A 26919-nucleotide genomic window follows, 5' to 3' on the forward strand; every position below is an offset into this window, starting at 1 on the left:
GAATTGTTTCGATCTCAAGCTTAGATTGCAATGGTAGCATGTAAAGAAACACATGAGAATATCCAACGTAAGAGTGGTTATTTGATATACACGAAGTATGGATTATTTTAGTGAAGAAAACTTTGTAGGAACTATCATTGACAATTTTATTTGATATTTTTGGTAAATTCTAGACAAAGAGACGCTGAATATATGTACAACGGCTTCAGACGTTGTTATCAGTGGATTTTGAATTGATCAAACTGGGCCGATCAAATTGTTTTGAACGGAAGTTACAGACAACCTTTTGTCGCCTGCAAGTGAATTGATTTTTTGTAGAATGGAAGGTGGAATCGAAAAAGACTGCACAGCGCTTGGTGGTTTGTTTCAAACCATCATAAGTGATATGAGGGTAAGACTAAGTGCCTGGTAAAATGTTTAGTGGCAAAAATAGACCCCTCGACCTCGTCTTTGAGGTAGCCAGATATCAGATAAGATAGATTTATGTGTAATGAGGATGTATAAAGAATCCACATGCCATAAAATGTTATGTCATACAGCAGGATCTTTGAATTTGGGCTTTTATGGTACCCCTCGAATCCCTGTGTAAATTTCATTTTACTACTTTAGTGCCATTGAAATGCTGTATTGCAAATAGGATCTTCATAGTCATATTCTACTGATTTTGATTCATTATATTCCTTAAGTCTATTATCAAAGAATAAAAAGGGGACAAGAAACTCATACCATTCCCTGATACTGCTAAAGGAAATGGCAATTATTCTGTACCCACTGTACATATGTTTTTAAATTCTTCACCTCTTCAACCTACCACATGCAATGTTCAGTTTGACTGAAAGATCAGTAATTATTTAATCCAGCTTTATTAGAACGGAGGTGTTTTGCACGTGGCAAGCTTTAAATCCTTTCATATGCACTCAGCTGGCAATAAATAAGAGTTCTAAAAACTTGGCCAAAATCTATTCCAGAAATTTGTATATATACCAAATAATATATTCGATGGAAGTCTTTGCTTTTTATTCTCATCTGTTTCTCACTATGGCCAGTCTGACAGTTGTTCTTTAGCCCCAGCAGGTAATCTCTTTACCATGTGTATAGACAGATTAGTGAGGTATCTTGTGCTTCAAAATCCCTCAAAGAGAAAGAAAACCATGAGTCAGACATTAGAACTTTAAATAGGTCAGATTAGATTAACAAGATCAATGATTGATTAATCACCAAGATTAGTTTGTAAAGCCCCTAAAAAGTAAGAGATCTAGTGAGGGGAATCGAGATGTAATACTTCTGTCCACAATAATGCTCTGTTAGGTGTTCAGCCCATCCTGTTAATATTATCATACAGTCATTTATAATATATGAACAATAATGTTTTTATATGTGATGAAATTTGTCACTTTCATTATTATTTATGAAAGAAGTTCGTATTTGCCAATCCCACAAAAACCTGGCAAAATTGTCAACCATGACTGAACATTTGCATTTTAATAAGTAGTATATTTCTTTATTCCATGGGCTTAATATTGAAAGGAAAGCTAATAAGTATTGTTATTGAAAAGTCTTAACAATGCAGTTGTACACAGCTGTTGGGATTTCTCATGTTTACAGTTATAAAGCCTTCAGAATTATAGTGAATACATGTAGAATTACTTGGAAAAACAAACTGATGATTTGCCAGCAAGCAAAACGAATGACCTGACCTTCAGGAAAGAAGACACCTATAAAAAAAGTTAACCGAACACATATTACGGGACTGATAAGTGATAACATCTCTGTCGCCAAATATAGATCAACAGAAGTCACTAGCTTGTGTAGACTGAGCGGACAGTCACTATCATATAAATTTTATTTCTGTCAACACAAATTAAGATGTGGACCTAGTGGCTTATTTCCATTAATAGTAGACCATTGTTCATGTAGACATTTTGTTGGGTATATTTAATTTTTGATTTCAACACACACCTGCACATGGAATATTGATTATGCACAATCAGCCCACAGGCCCATTGGACATGGAATCAACTGGTACATTTAAAAAGCGACAACAGTGTTTATAATTTGGCTGGTTTTAAAAAGCATCCTATTTGCTATAATATCAGTTTTTAAAAAAATCTTTACTTGAACTATGATCCAACTAATTGAGCTAAATCTTGCTTTCACGTGTAAGGAGTGTCGTTTACTTAAATTAGGAAGTGTGCTTCCTTTGGGAGCATGTTGAATAAAAGAGAAAACATCCACAAAAACAAAACAATAACATGAACAAATATTTATAAATGTATAAAATCTGTGCTGTGAAAGTGAGCTAAGGTCTTTAGTTATCCATATTTTATGGTAGTCCTCATGTAAATTACCATTTTTTATCCATCATGTTTAGCTGAAGTAAACATAGTCATTGATTTTTCCTTTTATGATGATTACATATACATAGATCTATAAATCAATCAGATATTGTATGCATAAAGGTTACATAATTTACTGTTCAAACTGCAATTTAATAACTGACTTGGAATTTTGTGGAGAGAGAAATTGCACTGTATTTTCAATCATAACTTTCAGTATAATTCATATCAATTTCACCAGTGATTTAAATGTATCATTGAGGGGGGGGGGGGGTGTTATCTGTGATGTGGGGACACCATTCCTTGCCCTGTGTCCGCCCAGTGTCGGTGTTATCTTTTGTTTACCTCTGTCCACAGACAAGTCCCTGTGTTTTCCCCACTGACTCTGATTGTAAACACTAGAGAGACTCTGATAGTCACTGTGTTTGTACACAAACTCTTAAGGCTTTGTCTGTACAGTCGAGTACAAAGGTTTCATAGCATAAGGATGATGAAAGTAGTGTTCCCAAAATCAGCAGAGCAAAGAGGAGAAATTGTGTTATTTTTGTGCATTTGCAAGTAAATGCAGGAAGCAAAAAGCAAATAGCAAATTAACTTTGCCTTTTAATCAAAAGGCATAAAAAGAACCTTTCTCTGTTTTTATAAATCTATTAATTTCTTAAAACTGCCATACCATCAAGATTTATGTAATAAAACTTGTATGTTATAAAACTCGTCTGTTATTTCAAATTCAGATATAAATGTTATGCACTACTTTCAGGCCAGCTCTGTGGTTTGGGAAGACTTCACCAGTAAAGCAGCCAAACTTCACACATCTCTCAAGTAAGAATATTACTTCTTTGTTGATAAAAATGTAAACAGATCCAATCCAAAACTACAGCTGCCAGATTGTAAATAAATTGTATAATCTGCTCCAAGTATTGAGTAAACAATTTGGACTCTTAATTTCAGAGCTACGCTGGCTGCTATAGGAGGATTTCTAGAAGCTTTTCAGAAAGTTGCTGACATGGCAACAGGGTCAAGAGGTAAGGTTAAGTTGGAAGATTAATGTAAAATAAGAGCCAGTTTTTGACAGGTTTTATGGTTGACCTTGAGATGGTTATGAGGCATCTAAAAAAGCACTACATCTAAAAATTGTAAGCAAATAAATGGCAGCCTCTGAAAGCATGGAGGAAGTTTCATTGAATGTGGCTGTTCATAGCTTTCCTGTTCAGAAGGGCTCTTAGAAATGAGTCACGGTACTGTATTCTGGGCAGCTAGAAGCATCTATTATTGGGTTTCAGATGTTGAGCTCTCCTTTGTTATAAGTTGTTTGTTGGTTTGGTGGAAAGGAAGACTTGTGTTACCACCCAGTGACTTTGTCATGCAGGACACTTACACCAAGGGGAGCAGGAAGACCACTCACAGTTAAAGGATTTATGAAATGTCAGGTTTTAAAGATGTAAAATTTAGGCCAGGAAACCAGAATAAATGAGGCAGGACCTTATCATACAAAGTAATAGGTTTTGATCATGCAACGTTCATATGGCACCTGTACTTTTATCAGTGAGGCTTCTGCTTGATTGTCACTGATGAAATAAATTTAAAGGATCAAGCAGCATAGATGTAAACAGAAAAGTACAAATGATATACAAAGGTAATTCCTAAAGATCATATGAGCTCACCTTTTGTACAACATCATGTAAAGTAACAAAAGCCAGAAAACAGCTGCACTCTAGATGATTATGACTGGGAATCTAGTTTTCTAAATTTCACTTTTTTAAAATATGAGAGAGAGGGAATTGAGAACTTTAATGTATATGTACACATATTCAATGTCTCTGCTGCCGGAACAAAGAGGGTATAAGTGGGCATTGGAAGAGGTCTGGCATGTGCTGGCACATGTTACAGGGAACACAGCACAAAATCCTGTTTCCTTGAGAGATTGGTTCCTGTTGTTAACTGCCTGTTAATGAAAGAATATTGACCCCAGCTTATTACAAAGCTTGCCCATAATTCAATGATAATATCCAGCTTTTTACAGTGCTTGATTTACAAGATTCTTAACAAGGCTCAGAAATACGAAATCATGAACAAAAACACTTTCAAGGACGTTGTTGATGCATTTCAAAGATATAGCTAATATTTTACCTTTGGTATAAAGGCAAGGAATGTGAGCGATGAGATAGTAAAGAATTGAATTGAATGTTCTGTATTATGTAAACTTGTTACACACCATGTGACAGGACTGTAAACCAATAAATATTTCTAGTTTATTTCATTTTTAATGACCTTCCTACTTTCCTGCAATCATTTTCTTGTTATTAATTTTTTTTTTTATTTGCTTCTCTGTGGACGTTGAAGTTTTTATTTGATCAAGTCAGGAAGGCACCCTCTTCACCACATGGCACTTTATCATCAGTTGTTGGTTTAGATAACTTCTCAAATAAACGAATGTTATGTAATGTGCCTATAGAAAATGCTTGGGTGGGGTCCTTTTTTCATGCAGGGTCTCATTTAGGTTTGTTTCCTCTGAAACTGTGAAATGTGATATCAAAAATTGAATGCCATACTCTAGGGATGTGCTCAGAGTCAACTTGGTGCATACCATTACTGTGATTGGGTGTAATTCCGATGTTTATTGTTTTATAACAACATACGACATTCGCTGTCAGTACAATGTATCTATACATTTAAGTACAGGGAATCGGAAGCTAACCTTGTCAGCCACATTGTGTGTTGACCCTATCGTGACCTTGAAGTAAATGTTCGTCCTGTACAGTCGGATGTTTGTACATATATTTTTCACTGTGAATGCTGGCATATCCTTGTCACTTTACATGTGACTCTACCCTTATCAGAAGTGAGGTTTCTTCTTGCTACATCTTGTTTGTTTACACCACTAATGTTTATGAGTGGGAAGGTCTAGACAATTATAACACATGCACACCTCCTAGGATATTCATTGACTCTAAGAACTCATTAATCATAATTATAAATCAGTGCTGTAATGCACTTGTCATTTACTAAGACTTTGTCTTGCCACGACTGGCTGAACTCTTTCATAATATGGAGCAGCCTTTGTGTGGCTTTGAAATCGCACACCATTTTTATTAAAACAAACTGTCAAATCCATTCTTCTCTACATGCCATGTTGTGAAGTTAAATATTCAAGGAAGATTTTTGTTAAAATTTTGATTCTTTTCTTTCACTGTACAGTGATGATATAAGAAATATATATATATAAAATGTATTTTATTACAAGAAATAATTTCCTTAATGCTTCTATTTCATGTGCAGATTTATCCTTAGTTCATACGCATTTATTTAATAATCTTGGGTGGAGTGTACTGTTAATTAAAACAGATTTTGTTTTGAGAAGGGCTGGTATAATACGATCATTGATGTCTTATTATAGTGCCATGTTTTCATTTAAAGATGAAGACTTAATTTCAAGTTCCTTTGTATGGTATTGACAGGTGCCAGTTATTCTTCATGTTTATACCGTAATCTGTGTCAATATCTGTTGTTTGGTTACACAAGAGTGCACCTACTGGAAGACATTTACCCCGGGGTAAAATTAGACGAAATGCGAGCTGTGTACTTAACTACCCATTCACAGAGTCAACCCTAACTCGGGACACTTGTGTAGTTGATATGAAAATTGGCTAAGTGGGCTAAATTTATGCTAGAATTGCTTCCAAGAAAAGAATCAATAATTGATTGCACCATGTTTAAACAAAATAATTTTGATCCTTGATTCGTATCTTTGTAAATAAGACTTTGTGGCTACATAAAGAGTTCTGTACAAATCCTAGGGTCAAGTGGTACCCTCTGTGAAGAGATAAGGACACACAGGAAACGGGCTTTAATTACCCATGGAATGACCTCAATCAATGACTAAATCCTATTATGGTTGGCTGTTAAATGCATGTTTTTATGGAATTGTCAATTGATTTTCACACTGTAACTTTAGTGTTTTGTTCATTCGTGTGGAAGGGAACCATGCGTAAGACCATAGGTAGCTCCATAGTGTTGAAATCCTGTACATTCTCTCTGATAGTCTCAGATCAATGAAGCTTGACCAATCAATTTAAACAATTACAGTTAAGATGATTTTTAAGTTAGGGTAAAGTTAAAGGAGAGTATTATTTCATTCTGTCTAAAGTAGAATGCTATGTAATCATTTGACTCCATGACTGTACTGGGCACAATAGTGGGTGTTATTGGTGTTATGCAATGCACTCAATGGTTTGGTCCACAATTCAAAGTTCTAAAGTAACAAAGTATTGTAACCAATACATAAGACCCAGTAACAAAGTCAATAGGATTGTAGAAGGTTTTTTAGTTTAGCCGACTTTTATTAGCCTGGTGTAGGTGAACATTAGGGTCTTACAGTGCAGGGGGATTTTCCAGGTCAGTTCTTGTCATATGTTACAATTACAGGAACATTCTAAAGGAATGTGCGACATGACAACACTAATTTCTTAGCCAATCGGGTTAATTATTCATGTATAACAGACGAACACATTAGAACAAAGATTGTGTTATTGAACAAATGAAGTTTTTCTGATGTTGGCCTCGGGCTACTTGTGCTCTGGTTTCTGTAGGGTCTCCACTACACCAATTTAATTAGGTATAATTAAATCAAGTACCACAACAATGCAGCATTCCTATGATTTGTAAAAGTGAGAATGGCCATCTGTATCAGATACAGAATAAAGGGGAATGGATGAACTCCGTATTGATTACATAGCTCTGCATTAGGAGGAAGATCCAAGTGGAGAGCAGTATTTTTGGTCTCTTTCTGCCTGGTTCAAGGATAGATCATCTTTTCTTAGGAAGCAATCCATCAGAACTTCTTGAAGTGAAAAACACAAGGCTGAAAAACAGTCAATAGATGCCCTGATGTAAATTTTCTGTTGAGAAAAAAATGATACTTTTGAATTTTATTCCTTCGAAGGCAGTCACACAAAGGCTTTACACAAAGAAGAACTAATTAAAGGAAAGATTTATTAGTGTATTCTTGAAGTAAAGTTGATGCTATGTGATATGTATTAAGATTCGTATTAGAAATATGATCTAGAGACGAATTGGTCTGTTTCTGATCTCGGCCTAATTAATGTCATTAGTGAGCTATGGCATATTGTTCTGTGGCAGCCATTGATTTGTGAGTGACTGTTTGCAATGTCAGCAGCACAAATGACAATCAATAGTTATTCCACGACTGCCTGACCTATTTAAAGTTGAATATGCATTGATATTCTGGGTATATCATGCATTGCACTTTTTAAAGGTAGTCAAGTGTTTTGTCCCCTTCCAGTTCTTAATACATTTTTTTTAACATCAGAAGGTGAAATATTTTTATTGGCAGTACCATGTTTGCCTTCTCTCTAAGGATAAAAAGAGATTGCAGAGCATAGTTATTTGCTTAACATGTCGCTATGTCATGCCTAGGAGATGTAGTTAATGGGTTGGATCATCAGTGATTTTGAATGTTATTCTTAGGTGACCAAATCACCACAACTTTCTTTTTTGTCAATTCAGCAGATATCATATGTAAAATCAGCTGAGTAATTAAGATTCCATTATGCATGTCTCTGTGGATGGTATTTTATTTTTAGAGGAAAGAAGATCATCTCTTTAGATTGGTTTTGATATGTTAGATATGTAATATTAGAATCAATATATTACTTGATGAGGAATTGAGTTGTTGTCTTTAGCTGAATACAGATATCTCAGGCTCGAGGAACACAAACTGAGCAATCTTTGGCAATCAGATGTCATTAGCTAAAATAATCAAGGGTTTAGGGAAAATAGGCATGATATACAAATGTTTTAAATTGTTTAGTTTTTGGTATGAATTTTCATGAGTAAAACAGAGGAAATGCATCATATCTAGAAATATAAGATAAACTAAAACTAGCACTGTGAAGGAGACATGAACTACAAGGTTCTGTAAAAGTATTGATGGAGTGGTTAATAAGGACATACATCACCAAACCAGTGTCCTTTTGAATAGGATGGTGTCTAGGTGTGTAATTACAAGAATCCTATAAAGTAAGAGAGGTTTTTTTTCAGGGTCAGTGAAAAAAGCAACCATAAATAACCAAGTGGCCCTTAGGTGCTGGTGGGGTGTAGTCCTATAAACCAGGCAGGAGTGCCAGGAAAGGAAGCGATATGCGTTGATGAAACCTTTTATGTTTTGGAGGTCTGTGACCTTATGACCTCCAGGGTGTGATCAAGACTCTGAGTTCTGCATGACCAGTCAGTAAGATTATGCATGGTTGTGCAGCTGAATATGAAAACCATTGATAAGATACCGGGCTGCTGACTGATTGCTACAAGGAGCAAAAGAACTGACTGATCTCAGGGATACTTGGCAGAGAAACGAGAATTAAAAAACCAGCAAAATGATACAGATGTCTGTGTGATACATGAAGAATTGTAATCTGTAGGCTCCCAGCTACACAGCTGATTGCTGTATGTTACACTCAGGTCTCATTTCTCAGGAATGCTGGTTTATGGAGTCAATAGATACTCTGTATATGAACTGCACTAAATTGTAATGGTGTCGGAAAAAAATCAGTTCCATAAATTTTAATGAGAGGGAGAGAGAGGAAGAGAGGGGGTTATGAACAGTGAACACAATGAATAAATCAGCATTGATCTGTAGCTTTCAGCAATCTTCAGCCATGTGGTTTAACTTCTGGCAGAACCCTGGCCATCAGAGGAGGAGCTGATGCATTATAATCAGATTACATTCACTGGTTACCCCATGTGTGGGAAAGTGAAAGTATTACCTGTACATACAGATAGAGCTGGGCACTGAAGTCTATATTTTATACATCAGTCAAACTGACAGGCTTAAGACGGACATGTGAAGTTAAAAATAAAAAAAAGTTTGTTTTGACAAGTAATTGACATTACAGCTGATGTATGCAAAACTTGACACAGTGTTCTAATTTTTCCTTACTTATCTTTTGATAATGTAATATTTTTACATGACTAATGACTTAAGTTGAATTAGTCTTTGGAATTTAGCCCCATGTGCAGTGATGTTGATGGTTTGTGGATGGGATATGCATTACTCAGTGCAGTGAATTACGGCTGTAAATGTCAGCTATTACACTGTTAGTCTGACAATGAGGACAAATAGTTGTGTTTTTATTGTACAGTAATAGCAGAAACATTTATCTTGGGAAAAGTCCCCCCTGTTGTAAATCAGATATTGGTAGAAGAATGTTTGATCAGACCTAATCTGTGTTTTTCTATGCAGACAGAGCTTTAAGATCAAATGAATACAAATGGGTTTTCAGTGTATACAGAGGAATATCTGTTGCACTATTTGTAGAGGGTCATGGCTGATCATTTAAATGTGTGCACACAGAGAAGATATATAGAACTGTTAAGATTATTCAACTGCACGTCGAAGGACAGACTGTAGGGAAATTCACCTGCCTGTGCATTGAATTCTCTGCCAAGAAATGACCTCATTTTGTGTGAATAAATAAGGACAAGTCAAAAGATTAAATCTATTTCCTAAACCCAATAGATGAAATGTTTCTTGAAAATTTTTCTTTTGTTATTTTCGTCTTCTTAAGTGAGTAAGAAAGCACTAGAATTTCTCTAAAAATAGACATAGTTTTATGGAATGTTTTTCAGCAGTACTTGAGATTTCACCAGCTTCAGTGAACAGTGATATATTGTGAGATGTGAGTGGTCCTTATCCCTCTCCAGTTAAATATGATGCTCTTGTGTCCTCTCTTTATGCTCATTGTAGTACACACTAATGACGCTATAGTTTTACAATTGTCCTCTCAGCGTGACAAAATGTCTACATGATTCCAGACAGGAAGCAGCTTCTAAACTAACTTTGTATAAAACCACATCTGTTACCAGCGGACTCTCTACACCCCCTTTCTCTTGAGTGTTCAGCTATACACATTTATTTGTCAGGTGAAGCCCACAAATACAGATAGACACAACACCTAGGTACAGTTTATATAGACTTTACCTACATGCTGACCTTTCTTGGTCAGTGTTAGGTTTCCTCAACTGATTACAGATAATAGTAGCATGGTTATCTTTGTGTTGTGGCAGAGTTCCTGTTATAGCTGATAAATCCTGTCCTGTCAGACTACAGGTGCTAATTACTTAATACCTAGTTATTGTACAGACACTTACCAAATGTCAGAATACCAAAAAACATTTATGTAGATTTCCTGTGTTTTGTTACCAAAGTACTTTTTCAAAGAAACTATGCTGCATAAATAACTTATTATTTTACAAGTACATTTGCATGTTTAAGCAAAAATAAAACCACTTGACAATGCAAGGAAAAAATTAAGAATGTTATTTCTTAATCAAATTGTATGCAATAATGCTGTATACAGTAGAGATATTCGATGCATTTAACTTATGTTTGTTGATTTCTTTGAACAGGTGCTACTCGAGATATTGGTTCTGCTCTGACAAGACTTTGTATGAGACACAAAAGTATAGAGTCCAAATTAAAGGCATTAACAGGGTAAGTCCTGGAGGTACTCAAAGTGTCCACTATAGGGACAAGAAGCTTGTATCATCCAGTAGGGAAAAACTTGGAGAAGATCAGACCCAAACACTCGTACAATTATGGCTGATCATTGTCTGTCACAATGTCACCTTTCTCACGCTTCAATCCAGTACAGGCAATTGTCTGCTTTGTAATTTGGTCCACCACTTTTTTATTCTTTACATATTCGCTTACATTTTGAGAGACAGTTTCTTATTGCACGATATTAAAATCCTGTTAACACTCTAGTCTCATATTCTTGAATTTACAGGCCTTCTTCCATGTTTGGTGGTCTTTTGATAATCTGCAATCCATCAAATATTCTTTCATTTTATGTGGGTCATAGAATGTCTAGCTCTAAAATCAAGTTTTAACCACTTATCAATCTTAATAAATGCATTTTAATGCATTCACTTGGAAAATGTTGACTTGACCTCACCACATTTCAGCTTTTAACCTAAATATGTTTGCAACTTTTGACAATTGTCAGACATTTCAAGCAGTGTAAACATTATTTGCAAAATCTTTGTTAGGCAGTTTTCAATAAATCGAGTCAAGCTTCTTAGAAATATAAAAAGACATTGCAATAAGTTATATTGTAATAATGGTCCTGTCTGACAATTTTTGAGGAAATCTCTTTCTTAATTAATTATTGATGAATTCTTGGTTGGAGTAATCTGACAATTTCTTTTGATCAGATTTTCTCCACAGGGCTTGGGGTGAAAAATACTAAATTATTCTCTTTGACTATGTAAATGTCTGTAAGTGTAGTCTCTACTGAGTGCTAGAATTGCATCCCTGTTATAAGAAAATGCACTGTCATTAGAGTGGGCAATATGTAGATGTATATGAATGGAAATAGTGATCAGACAGTTGGACCTGTCCATTAGTGAGTTTATTCAGTAGGTTTTATGACAGTGTCTGTTTTGGTGTTATTTTCACACCTGTGTGACATTGCCCTATCTGTTGCCGGTTTTACTGGGATAACTTGTAGGCTGTACAATACATCTGTAAGATTTACACCTCTTCACTCTCTGGCCCAATAAGCCTTGTAGGACCAGCACTGTAAACTGGACCCTTAATCTGTTTGATTCTGGTTTTATTGGAACATTATGGTCTGTTTATTGAAGGAATTCCCATTGTAGAGAGTTGGTGATAAAATCTGACATTGTTAGAGGTGATACAGTAGAATTGGCCAGGCCATTGTAGTATTTAATGTCTCAATAAGTGATATCCTGCAGGAAGTCTCCTCCAGCTAATGATTAGTTCTCTAATTAGTTCCTCATTACAAGAGCTCCATATCCTCTACATCCGGATAGCTCTACTATATATTTCACATATCTTAAGTTTAAATCTGAGCAAGCAAACCCATGTTACATCCAGAGATTAAATTTGTAACTAGTCAAAGGGTCAATATTCTTTTGCTAGTTTCATTCATCAATTTTATAATTTTATAAAAGTATTCCCTACTTTTTTCTTGTTCATAGCCTGAAATAGGACAATATGACATATGTACCAGTATATTTTTAGGATTTAACATGGTTAAGCTATAATAAATGACTTTTTAAGATGAATAACACATTTTCCTTCAAGGAAGTTTTTTTCCTTTTGTTGAAGAAACCCATTTTAGCTAATTGACTCTAAAATGAGTGATTTAAAAGTAATTGTAATCCAGAAATGTATGGAAGTCATGCAGTTATCTGTACATTTCCTGTTTATGTAACCATTTTATTGACAGAAAGCATTTTTCAATTCATAAGTTTTTTAGGAGAAGTGAATTACCGGTATATACATTCAAGTGAATTTTTAAAAAATGAACTTTCTTATTGAATCTTTATTGAATGTTATGCTATTTTAATGTAGTACTGATTTTTACAGGTCTATAATTGTTAATCTGGTTTCTGCTATTTTAATGCTGTCCTTTTTTTAACAGGTCTATTATTGATAATCTAGTCACTCCCGTACAGGAACATAGTGAGGAATGGAAGAAAACAGTAGCACAGCTAGACAAGGAGCATGCCAAAGGTTGGATCTTCACAAAGATAATCACAGCTCCATGTTTTAGTCTCCTCTCACCTTAATGTTTATATGTACATGCTTAGGAAAAAGTCTGTCCACTGAATAAGTTATTATATGTGATGTGTACAAGACCCAACAGCTGTAGATATTTACGATTTTGTAAACGGTTCTTTGCTGTGATGGTATTATGGGCAGTCTTTGAAAAGAATTGCTTACTTTTTTTTCAGAATATAAAAAAGCTCGTCAGGAGATCAAAAAAGCAGCTTCAGACACCATGAGACTTCAGAAGAAGGTCAAGAAAGGTCAGTGAGGTTCCTAAGGGGAGTGACATATTTTAGGGTGTATTCGACCACTTAGCACATTCTTGTGTGCAAGATGTCAGTTTTTCTATCTGTTAAAGGCACCTGCTAGGTTAAGATAAGATAGTTTACCCACATTCATCAAATGTTATTTTAAAAATGGAACATAATACAGGTGTATGTGGTTTGGTTGCACGGAGAATTGATATTGCTAACAAAAACTGCTCATAATTCATACTTGTTTTGTGTCCAGTGATGTTGCACGAGTATTGAATTTGAGCAAGAAAATGATCCTTTTTGATGGACAGAATCTCTTAGTCATGAGAATTACATCTGTCATATAAATGTATGCCCAAGTTCATTTGATTGAATCAGTTTCCAAAGAACCCAGGCTGAGATCATATTCCTAAATAACATGTAAATCAAAGCCAGTATTTTAATTCATGTGGAGTAGAGTTATAGGGTTACCCAGAGAAATCTTGTTGCTTTTGCCACATGATGTGGCTTTTAAAATTTTACCACATCCAATATCTTGGAAAGTGATAATAAATACAGATAAAAATAATAAATACTAGTATCACATTCGGAAAATTTTTTTTATCATTCACATAATCTGAAATATTGGCAGGATAGTGACCTAGCTATTTCAGTTTTTCTATATTTTGGAATGGATAAAGATTGCAAGTTTTCATAGCTCTAAATGTTCTGTGGGTGGAAATGAATAGACTAGACATTTTACATAGGCCATGGCGTGGTAGTACATGTAGTTATACAAGGGTTCTGAACAGCTAATAATGTATCATATATTTAAAGCACAGGAACTAGTGAACTTCCTGTAACTGAATTATTCAAATTTGTAAAGTTTCTGAGCATCTTGCAACTTACAGGGATCAAGAGAGGTTTATATATGTACAACCCCGCTCTGTCATTTACAATGTGAAGCTGTCGCAAGATCGGTAATTACATGCTTGTAGAAATGTCAAGGGTCACTGAAAAACTTACAGGAACTCTGCCCACAGAAACTCAGTGCTACAAGTGCTACTCAAAAGAAAAATTGATATGTCACATAAAGTGTTAATTCTTTTACCAATGCAGACTCCTATCTGTAATTTGTTAATCTTAAAGGTTGTTATCATGTCATTCAAATATATCGCTTAAGGAAAAGAAATATAATGGTACCAATGTAAAGAAAAATACAATTTCTTTAGCATTGATCTTGTAGTCTATGATTATAATGTAATATTCTTTAAAAAATCCTTTAAAATGATCTCCTTTTTATGAATTTGGTAGCTGGAGTATGGCCTTTCCATCACCAGGTGTAATAATTGGTGTTAGAAATCTCAGGCTTTTAGCTTCAGTATTTGATAGTTTCAGGTAAAGCCATGAAAGTGAAAAAAAGTTGCAAGTGTCACTGAACTTTTTAAATTGAATTTCCTAAAACGTCTACTAAAGTCAAAATATGTCGATAAAGGAGTTGTTTGCTGTGCAGAAATAGACCATGTGTATACTTTGTATGTTGAGAGGGATTGGGTTGTTAGTTTTAGGTGTAATGAGTTAATTTACCTGTTCAAAAAGTCCCTCAGGTGTAAAATATACAGGAGAAGATCTTTTCTGGTTCAGAGGAAGACAAAGTGATGTGGGTTGTAGATTTGTTTAATCCATTTAGGTAGATAAAATTAGAGGACATCGGTAAGATGAACCCACTTTCCTCTGGGCCAATGGAATCCACAGAGCTTAGTATTATCAAGTTGGTTAGATATGCAGGTCCAAATAACTTTGAATTTTGGGACAATCTTTAAAAGATATACAATTATTGCTATTCTGTACTGTTGGGTAGCTTATTCTATGTATATTTTGATATGCAGTAATTTCTGCACTAGTGCATGTACAAGCTATAAATATTTTGTGTTAGGTGCCAAGAAAAGTTTCACAAGTTATGTCTTCTTGTTTTAATAAGAGTCCTTGAATGACAAAGTTCTCATGAGGGCATTTAAATGTGAATAAAAATGATCATGTTTATTTAAGTTTAAAGGTTTGGTTTGACTGCATTGTACATGAAAGGGAGAAAGAACATGGATATTGAAAATGTGCAGAGGTGCAGCTAGGATATTGGGAGGTGCAGCCATAGGAAATAATAGGACATAGCGCATGCATGAATACATACATCATGATCAATCCTTGAAATATCAGTTTACATATTTCAATTAATAAAAGGGGCTCCCATTGGGAGAGTAGCTTGGCAAGGAATTATTATATAATTACAGCTGTGGAATTTGAGATTCTATGGTTTTTTTTTTTTAATCAGCTATCTCCTTTGACATGTTTGAGGTCTGAATTTGTTGAGACATTCTAGTATACTGATTGTCCTGTCAGCCCGCCTAACAATTGGGTATTGATGGAAGAGTAATTCTAACCTCCCCTGATTTTATCCAGTCTAGGTTGACCTGCTTTCTACAAAATATACTATCTCTATGCTGTATTTAAAAAAGTGCCCTTATTATAGCAGTGAGTGCAACACTGAAATATAAACATAGTCTGCATTTAAAAAGTCGTTCATTGAAAATTACACCTAGTAAATGATGGTGATTTCCATAATTTCCATGTTTGACATTTTAATGCTACTTTGATAAACTTTATGTTCAGTCTTTATATGTAATATTACAATTTTCATATAATCATTATAGTGGTAATGAGATGCACAATTCACCTGGGTGTTAATACTTTGCAATGTAAAATATAGGTGTGAAGTAAACAGATTAACAGTACTGACACCTGCATTTTACCTGTAAAAAATGATAACCTGTCCCCTTGAGTAGGTACACAGTGTGACTAAGTAAGATATTTATAAAGAAAAAAAGTCTCGTCTTGATTGATTATAGGCCAATACATCACAGTATCAGAACGTGTTATTGTAGAAATGGAAGGCTTATCATTAGATGAGAAAAACGGCCTGCTTTAACATTCCAGCAAAATGATCTAGGGGAAGAAAATTATTTTAAGTTTTTGTTCAAGATTTAAGGTTTCTTTGGGTTTAAATGTGGAATTGTTTATGATACATGATGTTATTATTTGTTAGTGATGAGGTATATCAAATTGATAATCTGAATCCTGTTTTCAACAGATTGTGAATATTAATGTAGAAATTGTTTTTCTAGGTAAAAATGAGATGCAGTTGAAGTTAGACAATGCTATGGAGGACGTGAACAATAAATACCAGGCTCTGGAGACAGCTGAGAAGAACGCCGTACGGACAGCTCTGATTGAGGAGCGCAGTCGATTCTGTTTCTTCATCAGCTACCTTAGGCCATTTGTTGTAAGAATTGGTTCAGGTTCTTTGCAAAAAAAACAAAAACAAAATCAGACTGTTAATAAATCAGGCTGTATAAACTTTAAGGAGGAACAGGACTTTTTGCTAAAAAATTCCTGTCAGTGAATTTTTTTCGTATTTTTTGTATTACTAATTTAATATGTAGAATCTACTTCATTTTAAAACGGTCCTGTCATGGGATTTCTTGACTTATTTAAAAGATATCGCCCCACAAATACCGCCCTGTTTAGAGTTTGTATGGAGTTTAGATACTTCATGTTTACGGGCCCATAACGGGGTTCATAATGCAAATTTTTACGCACAAACGATAAATGTGATAGATAACACTATATACTCAAAAATTTCAGAATATTCATAGTGTTTAAATTATCTGAAAGCAATTGTTTTAATTTTATATAGCATTTGGGTGGGATAATTTCTGCATTTTTCAAGGCAGCTTCAACGACAAAAACCTCATTTGGAAAAAATTCTATCAATAAATATTTCTAAATTTACGATTGAATGTCAGTCCTTTATCGTAATTATTTACTGCATAAATATCACAGGGTGAAGCTTACCTCAATATCGCACAGGACATCGTTGAATTAGACGTAAACATAATAAAAACGCTTCACCTTCGTATTTTCCGAGTGCGGGAAATCAATTGTGACGTCACACGAAAACATAAACATTCAAAATTATCTAAATAGAGAGAATCTCTGCTACTAAATACGAAAAAATATTAATTTTAAAAAAATCTGCTTCAGAAATTTATCACGATACATTGACTGTGACTTGTTTATTATGAAATAAAACTGATCATGACGGGTGTGTGTACTTGATCTCGCTGCACTGAGAATTCAAAAACTACGTCTATGACGTTACTGACGTCAAACTGCAGGGTAAAGAGAAACAAATGTGTGGATTGGGTAACTTCACAATATCTAAATGATGGCAAGATCTTTAAAAATTTTATTAATAATAATTTCTAAAATTAAATGTTTAAAAAACAGATTTAGAATTTAGAATAAAATTACACAAGAACTGTTGATTTTAACAACGTTTAACATGTATATCATCACTTATTATGACGTAATGTCTTTTTAGTCATGTGACATGTGTCCTGTCTCCCCTTAAACTCTTTAATTAAATTTTTTTGGTATTGATTACCAGTACATGTATATATATTTATCATAGATAAGTTTTTCAATGATTTCTAAGGTGTTAACCTATGAAATTTTGGCCTAGGTGAATGATATTTCTGTAATTCTTTTGTTTATCCTGATGACATATGGAGGTATAATTATATTAGAGAAGGTCATTGTCATTGATGATGTATGGCTGTAAACAGGAGGTATAATTTAGGACAGTTATACATTGTGATGGATTTGTAGGACCACGAGGTGGGCCTGCTAACGGAGGTCACTCACCTACAGGAGATAATGGACCACCTGTGTATGCAGTGTAATGACCCCCACACCCTCCCCCCAGCCAGCGAGCAGGTCATCATGGATCTGAAGGGATTCGATACCAACAGTGTGTGGAACTTCTCTCAAGTATGTCATAGGAGCCATGTATAAAAAATCATTTAATCATTACATCCAACTTTTACAGAACCAAAAATTCATCATGTGTCTCCTACCCATATATTTGTTCATGCTTATTTCTTCACCAAAATGTATATTCAAGAACAGCTTCATTTCAGGGCAGTGGTGCACTATTGTTCGAAGATGAAAATACAAGCAAACCAGCTGTCATTTGAACACTATCCTAATTCTATTTTTGCTTTCAGCATTCACCCCCGAGCTCTCCGAGTTCTATAGGATCGCGTAAATCCAGCATGTGCAGCATCAATAGTATTACCTCCTCTTCCAGCGGTTCCTTAAAATCACACTCCCCCAGTCACCTAAATCATCTCAGAAACTCCGCTCAGGTTAGTGCCGGTGTGAACTCTTCTGTACAGTAGTCACAGTGACAGGGGTCAGAGGTCATCAGGCTTCTAAATCACAAGACTAATGCATACACATTTATCTGTAATGCATAAATGGTCATTTTAACGTGATTCTCTTTTTGAAGCAAAATTTAGTAATCTTAAAACGAACAGACAATTTAGATTGAAAAGAAACGAATATCTGTTACAAAATGAATTTTTATTTATACAAGAATATAATTGGTCCTTAAAAAAGTTTCTGGAGAAATGACCTCTTACTTGTGATAGCTTGAATTCTTTGCTCTGACCCTGTCATTTAGTAAACCATTTGGTGGAGGTAAAAAGAATGTGTCAGGTACAGGGAGATAACTCCTTCAGTTTGCATGATCTTCCTATTTCTTCCCTATTCATACAATTATATTACATGTATATATTTTGCCAGTAGATTTAGTTTGCTTGATATTGTCCATCTGCATGTAACCCCTTGACCTCCCACATATAATCACCTGATGCATTAGAGGTAGAGATGTCCATTTAAATTGTGTGGAGCTGATTTGACCTATTTTCTTTCTATTCTCTCAGCTGCTCCCACGGTTTCGATTAGTAAGTGGTATTGTAACCCCTGCACCTCACTAACAGTGTTTCTGAGAATATCACAAAACTCCCAAAGTTTTCTTAACCCTATTTTGATGGAGTGTGCATGATTTGTTATGTGGAAATGAATGATTAAGATTTAATGTCTTATTGGGAAATTTTAATTTCTTTGCTAATTTGGCAATTCAGGCCGACTAGCTCTCTTTTCTGTGTGAAAAATGTTTTTTGGCAGTTTCAGAGTAAAGTAAAAATCAACCTGTGCTTAATTTGATTTGCCGTTGGTTTATTCTTCACATCTTTTTTCGGCTCTGGAGTTTGTAGTTTTGTCAGTTGCATGCTTTATTTTTATAATCAGACATTACCAATGGGTACAGCACGATTAACGAGCGTTTCTTCCCAGGACTCCGGATTTACGTCACAAGATACCCTGTTTCTGCGACCTGCTACTCCCACGTCATTAAAAATTCGCCAAAAGGTACAGTCCATTATTACCTGTGTAAAGCTTGGTCTTCTAACTCCAAATCATTGCATGTCACTAGCTGACCATTCAAAGCATATCATTTTAGACATTCAAATATACTTCAATCACACGAAGGATAAGGGAAAAAATATTAATTACTTTAGGGTTATTTTTATGCAATGTAAATGAAGTAATATTTGTTTGACACAATTAGAACATGTAGGTAGAAGTGATTAATGTGATAGCTAGGGTGATTGTGAGAATGTAGGAATAGGCAAGAGACCAGTAAACTTGTAACTGAGCTTGTATGTAAACTCTCTCCCAAGATAGTGTACTTGCAAGCATGCCATCTAAGGTGTCCTTTTGAATGGGACAAAATAGCTTCCATCATAGATGATGATTGATAAGCATGGGTTATCCATAAATTGTAAAGATCAAATTCACAGGAAGAATTGCTATGTTTAGGAGTTCTCTCTTTGTTGCCTTGACAAGATATGCTGTTGTAAATTTTTGTCATCTAACAAAATTTAGTTTTTGGCTAAATTATTTCAATTTTTGCTTAAGAAATCTGATTTGGAGTATATTTGTATTATATTTTTCATTTGCATTTATTTAAACTGCTTTAAATAAAAAACCTACTCTGTCCTAACTTGTATATATATGTCCAGCTTTCCTCCTCTTGACGCTGAGATTAATACCTTACAAGGTAGTGTTACTGGTGTTTTATGTCTGGTTGTTTAACACAGGATGCTGATCAGATCAGTACAGATAATGCGGACGCTGACTCCCAGGCCTCCACCCCCTCTGACAACACCCCCTCTGCCAGCTCCACCTGGACCAACTGGCCAAACCCACCCAACCCCAACACAAAAGCAGATGACAACCGACCACATACAATATCGTCTGCTTACGAAAAGACACACAATAGGCCAGCCTTATCAGCCAATCTGTTTGAGCCGCCTTCAGAAATGGCTGAGGAGGAAGATGTTCAGATGAGAAACAAGAAGAAAGAGAGGTCTAATTCCTCGTCCAGTACGGGGTCAGGACAGTACGCCAGACCACAGTCCGCGACCATTAATAAGATGCAACCAGTACTCCCACCTCTGGCTCCAAAACCAAAGTCTAAGGCAGTCCCGCCTCCAAAAGTCCCAACATTAGGTCTGTCTTACTGAATATTTGCTTGTTTAGCTCTCCAGTAAATGTTTCTGAGTTTGGGTTTTGCAAAATATAGAATGACTGCAAACAAATTTTGTTGTTTTCAAATGGGGGAATGGGTTTATTTTGATTTCAAAATCATGAACATATTATTATGTTTTTAAGAGCCAGTAAATATAAAAGAAAGCTTTGTATTTTTGACACAGGAGAAGCCCCAGCATATGTTAACATGAGTGACCTAGCAAACATGGCTGCTAACAAGAGGAGAGAATCCAGCACAGATGTAAGCCCACAATCTACCGAGGTATTTATGTGTTGTTTATCTTGCCATTCCCAGGCTGTTGTTACACATTATACAGTGTATACCTGGCTTTTTTGAAAAAGCATCTGAACTCAATAATTTCATGGGAACTGATAAATAATGCTTGAGAAAGTAAATTTGGAAATCTTACAATTTGACAATTTGCATGGTATTGATAATTGAATGATGAGGCACAATTTAGCTCTAAAGCCTATTTAACTGTCATGTGCTAAGCAGTTTGTATTATACTAAAATTTGTTTACAACTTAAGCTTGGAAATGAAAGTTTTTAAGTTCAGCACATAGCATGTAAAAGCCAAATTTATATTCCATTGTGTGTTACCTTTTATTTTTACCCATTTATATGTGTATTTTATTTACGTCCAATATTGTTATTCATCGTATAATGAAATTCTACAAGTTTCCAGCTTTGTCAAAAAAAAGCCTAAACGGACAAAACTAGAAACTCTTGCAGAAGTTTTAAGCTTCGAAGAAAAAAATCAGTGTGGAAAAATTATTCTTGGACTCAAGCTGCTTAACTTGTGTTTTAGATGTTGGAATTTTAAAATTGTAAACAAGGAATATAATTTTTCTGCTAACAGTAAACTTGTCAATTTAACATTTTTTAACAAAATTCTTATATCCTAACTGGAGCTTAAAACAAATCTTGCTTCACTACTGTATGTAATTTTTTTTCTGTGAACTTTTTGAACTTTCACTCTTTTCTGTGTAAACTATTAGCTCCCTATGGACCTGGTGGAAGCAATCCAACAGTTAGATAACGCTACCGCTGCCTTAAACAGCGAGTATGAACAAGAGGAAGAAAAACACAAAGCCAAGGCAAGGACTCTATATTATAAGTAGAAGGGTGTGGGCTATCTCAAGTTTTATTGCACTTCTGTATTGTAATGTGACCATGTGTTGTGAAATGGAAGTCTACATATCTATCTATCATTTATTTCAACTTTGTTTTGGTACATATATATGGAACATACAAACTTATCTTGATTATCTGCATACAGGATTGTGACCCAAAAAAAGTGAGACTTTGAAGTTCAGTATAGAAGAAAATTGAACTTGGACATTTGCTTGCATGTTATTTTTGCATGTTTTTTCTTTAAATTGAACAGTAATACAGTGAACTTGAATGGTCTGAAAAGCACATGAAAGTAGCAAGCAGTTTACCTGCATTTCAATAACTGGAATGTTTGCTGATAGACTGTAGATAATTTCTTTAACTTGTAAGAGTTCTACTCTGTATATTAGATGGACTCTGAGAGATACCATTGTAAAGTAAGATCCACAGAACACTTAAAAAAAACAAACACTGAGATTTGGAATGAAAGCACTCTTCTAACTTGGATTTTATCTTTTGTTTGGATTTTAATGTAAACAGAAGCAGCATTATTTTCCCTAAAATCAATAATACATTCTATTTTGATTTATATTATTTGGATATATAAGATATCTTTTCTGGAATTTGAATTTTAATATCTAGACAGAGAACACTAATTAACCAAGAGTTGAATTGCACCAATAGTAAATGATTTTAGTGTGTATGAAATGGCACTGCTTGTACTGAAATTCATTGCAGATATGGTTTTGCTAAGTATCTTCATGTTTGCAGATTCCTCAATAAACACCGATGATAGTGGTTGTGTTTTTTCCAGACCATGTAAAAAGATTTTCTTAATATTATATGTATGGAATAGAATCACTATAACAAAAATTCAACTCTTTTTGTCCTTAGTGTGTACAGATAATTAGTATGTGTTTGTAACCATTAAGTAATTTAATTCTATCTTTTCATACAGATGAAGAGGAACACGATAGAGCTGGCCAGAGCCATTCAGGAGCTGGAGGTTAGTACAGCTGCACTCGAGTCGACATATGAAGGGGACAGCAGCACCAGTCAACACTCGCTGCAGTGCTCCAGTGGTTACGGTACGATGAACAACACTCCCGCCAACTCACAGGACACCATAGCCATGGGAGGTCAGTCACGGTCTGTTGTATCAGTCATAGCTACTCTAAAGCTTACGAGATGTCAATATCTCCTGCACTCTGAATAAAACTATAATTCTTATATAAAGCTTTATTTTATGACTGTGCATTTTGATTTTTAAAATTTTTTATATAATAACATGGACTAGTTAACATGTTATGTTAAAATATGAAAGTTTTTGTCTGGAATGTATATTTTATTTCATAATCAGTGATTTACTTTTGCTGTTTATATCGTCGTATTCTCAGGAAGTCTTAAACGACGTAATGTACAGACTATCAGCATGTCGCCTGACTCTAAAAAGTCCTGTAAATATATGATTTTTTTATTGTGTTAATCACCTTTGTTTTGTTCTCATGCTGCATGGTTTGTTTATATTTTGTGCTGTGCTACTTAACTCAGGGAAACATCTTTAGTGTATCTGTTCAAAATGTTAATCAGATACCCTTCAGAATTTTTCTCTACATCTTTGTGTTTCCACTTTCTATTCAGTTTGCCTATTGAATGTGATTGCAGATTTTGATCATAATACAACAGAATGCATATCTGGCAATGAAAAATATTTCACCATCCCTCGTAATTCAGAAATAGGGAATATGTTCAGAGCTGAAATGCAGGCTAAGAGACCGGCCTCCACTGCAGGTGTGTTAGCCAGGGGTTTGTGTGTTCTACACAGCACTGTCATGATTGAACATGTACCCATTGTCTTAAAAAAAAATTATGCATGCACTTCTTCTATGTATATATACTCAGATTTTCTGTAAACTAATATAAAATGTAACTCTAATATTCTGAATGTAATTTCATTGCATATTCTTGTATTTGGACAAACATTAATTCAGATTCATAAGCATGCTTTTATATTGTCTTTTATTTCATTATTAATCTAGCAATGTGTTCCTACTGTTTGTAGGTATCCCCGTGTCGAGACAAACAGGTGCCCCCATTACAAGGAGGAGTTCAATGAACACCCCTAAACCACCCCCTCCAGTGAGACGATCCTCCTCAATAACCACAACCAACCCCCATACTCTACAAAAACTCAGAAACACGCCTCCAAGGCAGCTCCAGCAGCCCTCCCAGGGCCAGGAGCAGGACCCTCACCGTACCTCACATCATCGCCGTAGTAACAGTTCAGGGGGAGAACCAGCCTATGCTGAATTACAGACAATTCAAATGAGTATTCACGCTAGGCAACAGTTACACTATAATCAGCCAGAGGCAAGTCCCTACGCTTCAGTGGACACTCAGCACATTGCTTATTCAGCCCCTCCTACTCCCTCTCAACAAGGGAACAGGTCCATGCCACCTAGTGGACATTACCAGCCCCATGCTAATCAGGCACAATTAATGCAGAAGCTGAATGCCCAGTTCTCAGCATTGAATGCTGCATATCATCAAGAGGATGACAGCCTTCCCCCACCCCCACCAGAACTAGTCCAGCTTGACCCCGACCTGCCTCCCCCGCCCTCAGCCGCTGAGCTGGAGGAGATGGAAAAGGTATACAGTACCCCTGCGGTACAGCGTCCGCCCCCCGTGAACCCCAAACCTGTACATCAGGGAGCAGACCCCAGCAGTCTGAGGGCTTCTCTTGTGTCAGAACTGCGAGGACTACGTAAAATGTCCAGTAGTGAAAATGGTTCAGAGTGTTAGCAGATGATCAGGAGTGATTCGTATATGATGATATTTGCTGTCAGAGAATCTGACAGTTTGTAGTATTTCTTACTGTACATGTAAACTTCACAGGTACTAAACTTATATTTTATGTTCATCGCTGCTGCATGTACATTTGCTACTGTGTATTTTTTGAATAATTTTGTTTTAAATATTATTCATGGTTTTAATTTATTTTCACTTTAAAGTACTTTCCAACTGTAAAGAAGTCATTGTGATATGAAGGCAATTATCCTTGTTTTTCATTCCTGTACATACATATGTTTATTTCTGTAAATTGTGGTGCAATCACTGTCACTTTTGGTCACAGCTTCAATGCAGTTGGTTTGCATAATAAAGTTGGATCTGATTTTAAAGTTGCCTACAGTTTAGTTAATATCAGTCTTTTATCTTTTAGAATCTAAAAATTTCATGTGTGATACAGCCAATAAAACTTCTGTGCACAAATCATTGAATTTACTACAGAATTAAGTATTTTTTATGTTGTGTAAAATAGGACCTGCAGTCCTTTGCACTAGGAAAGCTGTGTTTTTGTTTTAAGTTCTTGTGTGCCAACAACTGTTGATACAGTGTTTAAAGACCATTTCATATACATTCATTGATCTTCCAGTTCAATATTTGTCAAGTGTAAATCATAAATCAGGGAGAAAATGTCATTGCTATATAGTAAGGTGTAACAGTGTAATGTGAGCATTAATTGTAAACTTGAGTTCTGTGTGTGTTATGTTTGATTTGTGAATCATCTCATCCAGTATCATTTGATTGGTGGATCATTCTATTCAGTATTGTGATTGGTGAAACATTTCATTCAATTATGTACAAATTCACATTCATTTCAATCATTGGTCACTTTTTGCCATTGTTCAATGATGCATAGTGCAATTTTTCATGTAGTGCAAGTTTTTTTTTTCTAGTATTAATTTTACTGTATGCTGCTATTGTTAATACTTTTAATGTCATTTGTATTCAAAACACAAACAGCTTTACTTGATCAGTAAGGGTTATATGCACTACATCTACTATTATTTATTTATTTTTTACCAACTCGCCCCTTTATTCTGTATTATTCAAATCAAGAGAAGAAAATGAAATCAAAATTTTGATTCAACACTGAAAGAGATTAATGTCTAATTTTAAATATATATCATTTTTCTTTTGAAATGGATATTTTCTACACACATTGTATAATTTTAACTACACTGACTACAAAGCAATAATTTTTCAAGTCCTTAATCCAGAAGCAGCAATACAATTGTTGACTAATCAGAATAAAGCTTGTATATTTTTATAATCGGTTCTAACAAGTCTGTGTTTTAAAACCAGTGGAACTGTATATTGCCGGTAGTTTGTGACGTACTGTTGTTAGTAAATGTATTACTAGCCAAAGGTAGGACAGTTTATGAAATGTTGTGCATATAACATGCTGGAAATAAAACAAACGTGTTATGAATTTATAGTTGAATTCTTTATCGTCTGGAAGACTAGTTTTCGGAAAAACAAAGGTAGGATACATTCATTCCATACTAAGTAAATTCTTTTGAACTATAAGTGATTGATTGTATATTGTTTAACATCCCTCTCAAGAATTTTTCACTCATAAGTGAAAGGGAAAAAACTTTTTGTACTTTTTGTAAAATGAAATCTGTATAGAATCAAATGATAATTTCCACAACTAGGAACAGGATGGGGGCCTAGTAATTTTGCAGTGAATGCAAATACTGTATACAGGGTTATTTTCGCCCTTTCAGAATTGCAAACAATTTTTGCCCCCTTTTAATTTCACTCAATCACAGTTTTGTTTAAGAAATTATACTTTTTTCTTTGAATTCACCCCGTCTAAAATTCGCTCAATTGTGTCTAGGGCGAAAATAACACGGGGACGAAAATTTCCCTGTGTACAGTACTGCTATGCCCCATCAGTTAATTTAGCTGTAAATATTGAACATTACAAAATCCTAATTTACCCTCTGACCCCTGAATTTTTTTTATGATTTTTTTCTTTAAAGGGGAGTGCTGCTGAGTTATGCCCCTTTCCCATTTTAAATTGCTTCCTTCAATTCCTATTAGGTTGAAGCAATGAAAAAGTAATACAACTTCATACAGAAGCAACTTAAAGGTGTCATGTATTCATTTGTCAATGGGAAAAGGTGACCCAGATGAATATTGTAGTCCATGGCCAAGTTTTATTAGAAAGTTTGATTTGTATGTTTCAGAGACTTGATCAAGCCAGCCTCGTAGAATGGGAAAGGAGGGGAGAGGGCTGTCTTTTTTTTCGAGTGTAGTTTTTTGCTGTGGTTTTGATATGTG

General features: G+C 35.0%; 1 protein-coding gene across 10 annotated transcripts; it reads left to right on the forward strand.

Moving 5' to 3' along the window:
• Positions 1 to 26062, forward strand: LOC134280678 (protein MTSS 2-like). Of its 10 annotated transcripts, none has more exons than XM_062763121.1 (17): positions 2 to 391; positions 3097 to 3158; positions 3288 to 3361; positions 10761 to 10845; positions 12803 to 12894; positions 13116 to 13190; positions 16343 to 16500; positions 17889 to 18050; positions 18287 to 18427; positions 19374 to 19493; positions 20225 to 20636; positions 20840 to 20937; positions 21675 to 21773; positions 22748 to 22928; positions 23187 to 23246; positions 23455 to 23580; positions 23852 to 26062. In XM_062763121.1, exons 1-17 carry the CDS (start codon positions 320 to 322, stop codon positions 24589 to 24591), a joined length of 2757 nt encoding a protein of 918 aa, XP_062619105.1. In that variant the 5' UTR covers positions 2 to 319; the 3' UTR covers positions 24592 to 26062. The 10 variants fall into 10 exon arrangements, with proteins under 10 accessions (XP_062619156.1, XP_062619105.1, XP_062619112.1 ...); XM_062763128.1 differs by having other exon boundaries at positions 20840 to 20916; XM_062763135.1 differs by having other exon boundaries at positions 19419 to 19493.
• Positions 26063 to 26919: the final 857 nt, after the last annotated feature.

The sequence above is a fragment of the Saccostrea cucullata genome, unplaced genomic scaffold, assembly GCF_032062105.1.
Source record: "Saccostrea cucullata isolate Sc308-1 unplaced genomic scaffold, CSIRO_AGI_Scuc_v1 ctg105, whole genome shotgun sequence".
NCBI lineage: Eukaryota > Metazoa > Mollusca > Bivalvia > Ostreida > Ostreidae > Saccostrea > Saccostrea cuccullata.